Source organism: Belonocnema kinseyi, chromosome 9 (genome assembly GCF_010883055.1).
Source record: "Belonocnema kinseyi isolate 2016_QV_RU_SX_M_011 chromosome 9, B_treatae_v1, whole genome shotgun sequence".
NCBI lineage: Eukaryota > Metazoa > Arthropoda > Insecta > Hymenoptera > Cynipidae > Belonocnema > Belonocnema kinseyi.
In genome coordinates, this window is record NC_046665.1 from 88,529,224 (window position 1) to 88,534,108 (window position 4,885).

The window sequence follows — 4,885 nt, forward strand, 5'->3', positions numbered from 1 at the left end:
AAAAAATCAAAACATGGTTTTCGATGTATTTTTTCCCGTAGAATTCGATTCTGAAGTCAAAAAAATAAAATTTTTCTTTATTTTTTTTTATTTAAAAAAAACTATGAAAAAACCGTAAAAAATGAAGTTTTTCGATCAAAACCCCATAAAAAAGTAGCTGGACCCTACTTTTTTATTGCAAATTCGGATTCAGCGTCGAAAAATACATAAGAATATATAGGTCTGGTCAATTGCACAGACACTTTTGTTTTTTTGTGGGCCTGTGTAATTCAAATGTTGAATTTTGTAGCAAATTCGTCTTTGGAAAATTTAACTGTTGAATTTTCAACAAAGAAAATTAATTTTTTACAAAAAAAAATTTTCAACGAAGTGGATGAATTTGAAACAAAAAAGAATGATTTTTTTACAGAAAAATTGAATATATCAATTTTTCTTTACAAAAATTAATTTCAGGGTGGCCGCTGGACAGGGAAATGACCAAGAATTTTTTGAGACACGGAGAATCCGGGAAATGACAGTGAATTTTTTTACCGGAAATTTGACAAATTTGTAGAAGAAAGTCTGTCCACGTTAGATTTAAACAGTGTTGAAATAATTAGTGGTATTTTTATGTTTTTCAATTATGCTATTATTTAGCTTACGATGCGTAATTCGCAATTTTTTTACTTGAAAAATCTTCCATTCAAAATTTTTATTTACAAGTTTAAATTTTAATTTAAAGAATTTTTAATTGCGTTCTTAAAGACTTGAAGAAATAAAAAATAAAATCTTTCGATATTGAAAATTTTGAATTAAAACAGTTTTATTTAATAAATATATTTTTTAAATTTATCTGTGCAAAACCGATTTTACAAAACGATTTTAAAATAGTGAAAAATTTAAGACTTTCCAGATTTTAACGTTAAAACTTAAACGGATTCGATTTGAAAGTCTATCATTCTACACATGTGAACGTGTGACTGAAAGTTTATAAACTATTTTCAACTTAAAAATAACTTCATAATAATATATTCCTAATTAAAGGATTTCATTAAATTTAAAATATTGTTTCACTCTAAAATATTCAATTCTTAACCCATTCAATTTGAAAATTTTAATTAAAAAGAAGATTAATTATTGAATATTTAGCAATATTTGAATTTTTATTCAAGACAAGTAAATTGAAACCAAATATTTAAAAGTAAATAATCTTTAACTGAATTGTTTGACATAGAAAACCTGGAATCGCTAAAATTTCGAAGAGCCTTTAAACTTTGAACGTTACAATTTTAATTGTTGTATTTGAAAAATGCTTAATTTGTGAGTGAAATTTTTTAATTTTGATGTATAATTTACAAATCAACATTTGTAGAAAAAACTTGAGTAATTTTAAGAGATGTTTAGGAATTTTAAAAAGATTAAAAATCATCATGCAAATTTTAGAAAATTTTCTTAAAATCTTCTAGAATCTTTTTTGAAAATTTTGTTTAAATCTTTGAAAAACTCTTTAAATATTCTCTTAAAATAATTTTTCAAAATGAAAAGTTATTTGTAATTTTCCTAGGAATCTTAAGAAAGTTTTTTTATTATTTTGAAGCTCCTCACAATTTTTGAAAAGAATCTAATTTTGTTGTTTAAAATCTGCGAAAATCTACATTTTGTTTTATATTAGGCTATCACTTCAAGTTTTACATTAAATTTGAATCTTTTCAAAACTTCTACTTATCTCTTAAAATTACTCAAATTTCGCCTAGAATTAAATTTTCAACTGTTATTTATACATCCAAATTGTAAAGAAATTTTATAAACTTTGCAGGATTTTCTGAAAAATGTAGAAAAAATTCAATTCATTTTGACAGATATTTAGAAACTCTGAAAATATTTCCCAAATAATTTTAAATTTAAAACAAATTTAAAACAACTTATAGATTTCTCAAAATGTTGAAATAAAATTTAGAAGCTTTTCCAATGACGTTTAAACTATTTAAAAAGAAAATATTGAATTTCTAATTTAAGAAGTGTTCAGTTAAAATTTTTTCAATTTTTCAATATTTGATGTTTCTAGCTTAAAATTCCTTAAAATTAGATCATTTAATTAAGAGCATTGAAAATGATAACGTGGATTGATATTTTTTATATTGAAAAATGTTAGTACCTTCAATTTTATACGCGTAAATTATTGAGCATTTGAATACAACATTTTTTAATTTAAAACTTTTCAATTTCAATTTTAAAAGTTCAGAATTTAACAGTTCCACTTTGAGTGCTTTCATTTGCAGCTCAATTTTTATTCCCTTAAGTGGAAATTTTTTTAGCTTTAGTGTTCCATTTTTTAAATTTAATTGACCGTGAAAAAAGTTTGCGAGCCGGGAAAAAACCGGGAAATGGCCGGGAATTTATTTCGTCGATTAAAACGGCCACCCTGTCATTTTCAACAACAACAACAAAAGAAGCGAATTTGAAACTAAATACTTATTATAATTTTACACTTTAAAAAGATAAATTTTTACCTAAAAACTAAATAGTTAAATTTTTAGTTTCAAAAATTAATTTTCAATAATCGAATTTTCAACCAAAAAAGATTAATTTTCAAACAAAAAGCTAGAATAGTTCAATTGTCGGTTAAAAAATGAATTTTTAACGAAAAGAAAAGATTTTTTTACGAAAGAGATGAATTTCCAACTAAAATTATTAATCTTCAACAAACAAACAAAAATGAATTTTGAACCAAGTAGTTCAACTTTTAACAATCAGATTTTAGATTCAAAGAATTATTTTTGAGATCCTTCCAATTTAAACGCTCCTAACTTGAATTTAGCCCAGTATGACGTTGTAAATTTAATTAATTTTCAGCTTCCAATTCTTTGTAAGTATAGAATTTTAAGGATTCCTTTAAAATTCTTTAATTTCTGTTGCTTATTCAAGAGAAAACGCGTGCTTTCAATTTTATATTCCACCATTTTTAGAAAATAAATTTTGAAATTTTTTTCGACGATTCGGTTTCGTTCTTGATAATTTTGGAAATGTTTGGCAATGTTGTAAAATCATTTAAATATATATAAATAAATATCACTTTAAATATTCACAGGATTCTTAAGAAAATATTTTTAAGAAAAGTTTTTTTTGTGTCTCTTGAACTTTTGTAAATCTCGAAAAAAACTTAAAAATTGTATTTTTAAATCTTAAAAAATCTACATTTTATTTTAAGTTTATTCCAATCTTTTCAAACTTTAAGTTATTTTTAAAATCTTCCAAAAACCTCTTAATATATTTTAAAATTATTAGAATTTTTTCTGAAACTTTGAAAAAATAAAAAAAAGTTCCTGAAAATCTTCCAGTTTCTTTTTGGGCAATCCGAATTCTATGTAAAATCTTGTATAATTTTGCAAAATAGAACTATTTTGCTTCAAAAACTTCGAAATCATTTTTCGTAATTTTCAAAAATCAATTAAATGTTTAAAATGGTTTTCTTAAATATTGTGTTAAATTAATTTATCAAAATGAAAAATCAATTTAAATTTTACCTGATTCAAAATTGTATTTCATAATCTTAAAAAATCTACATTTTGTTTACCAACAAGATAGTCTTGAAATATTTTCGAATTTTAAATCATTTTTTATTCATGTTTTTTTTAAATAATAAAACTTAGAAACATTTTGAAATAATATAAAGTTTTCGTAATATTTTTTAAAATCCTGCAAAACTATAAAAGTTGTTTCAAAATCTTCATACCTTAAAGTTAATGTTTTTAAATAAACCGAGAATACAATCTAAATACTTTTAAATTTTATTGTCTGTACCGGTAATTTTCTTTATCTGTACCGACAAATCTTTGTTTGTAAGTCATTTTTCTCATCACTTTAAAAATGTGAAAAAGTTAACCTATACTTACTCAAATTAATTCGAGGATAAGTAGATGAATGCCAAATGATTCTTAAGTTTGTAATCAATAATCTTCCCCTGTCACCAGCATTGCCTTTATTATCTTCAATCAGATCTATTTTATCAATAACTAATTCACCCAATCGCATTTCTAATTGCCTAGATAATTGAAAATGTAAAATTAAGATTAAGAAACAATTCAAGAATCATTTTTTGGTTTGGTGTCAAATCAATAAAAATGTATTTAAATGTATAAAAATTAAAAATATATAATTACGAGAAGGGTATGTCAAATCTGACTTCGGAGTCTTGCCACATTTTTGTACGTTTGTTCACTAATTGTTTACAAGAGTATTTCACGTGTAAACATGATTACATTTTAAACTTCGATCCGCTTTAAATCGATAGTTACCATACCAACAAAAGCACAACAGTCGGATATGCAAAATAATTCTTGGGTTCTGGGTGGTTATATTAGATTAAAATAAAAAAATACAAATTTATTTATTTTAGCCAAAAAAATTACTTTTCTACCATACAAGGTGAATTTTTAATCCCAAAGATGAACTAAAAATCCAAAACGATGAGTGTTCGGTCCAAATAGAAAAATACTGAACAAAGCAGTTTAACTTTAGACCAAAAAAATATGACTTTAAAAAACTAATGGAATTTTCAATAAAATAATTGAATTTTCAACAAGATAGTTAAATTTTTAACCAAATTGTTCAATTTTCAAACCTCTTGATCGAATTTTCAAACAAAAAAGATTAAACTTTAACCAAAAAATGATAATAATGTTAATTATAATTGAAATTATAATATAAAATAAGAATGTTAATGAAAAATTTTCTGTATAAAACATGAAAATAATATTAAAATAATTATTCCATATTCAGATAAAAAATAATGATAAAATTGGTGTTTTTTTTACAAATTTTTGATAAATAATTGATAATAATAATAATAAACAATAAATAGTCTATTTAAGAACATTAATTTTAAGAAGATGAATTTTCAATCCAG

General features: G+C 23.1%; 2 protein-coding genes across 3 annotated transcripts in view; one reads left to right on the forward strand and one right to left on the reverse strand.

The window, feature by feature from the left end:
- Positions 1-4,230, reverse strand: part of LOC117179622 (Bardet-Biedl syndrome 5 protein homolog) — a 13,977-nt gene extending 9,747 nt beyond the window's left edge. Inside the window, exons 1-2 of the mRNA XM_033371618.1 lie at positions 4,140-4,230; positions 3,873-4,021 (exon numbers count right to left, since the gene is read on the reverse strand). Of these exons, the coding sequence (XP_033227509.1) occupies positions 3,873-4,021; positions 4,140-4,180 (190 nt within the window). The 5' untranslated portion in view covers positions 4,181-4,230. The remainder of the gene's footprint in view (positions 1-3,872; positions 4,022-4,139) is intronic.
- LOC117179620 (WD and tetratricopeptide repeats protein 1) overlaps positions 1-4,885 on the forward strand; it is a 67,187-nt gene that overhangs the window by 41,489 nt on the left and 20,813 nt on the right. The gene's annotated exons all lie outside the window — the stretch shown is intronic.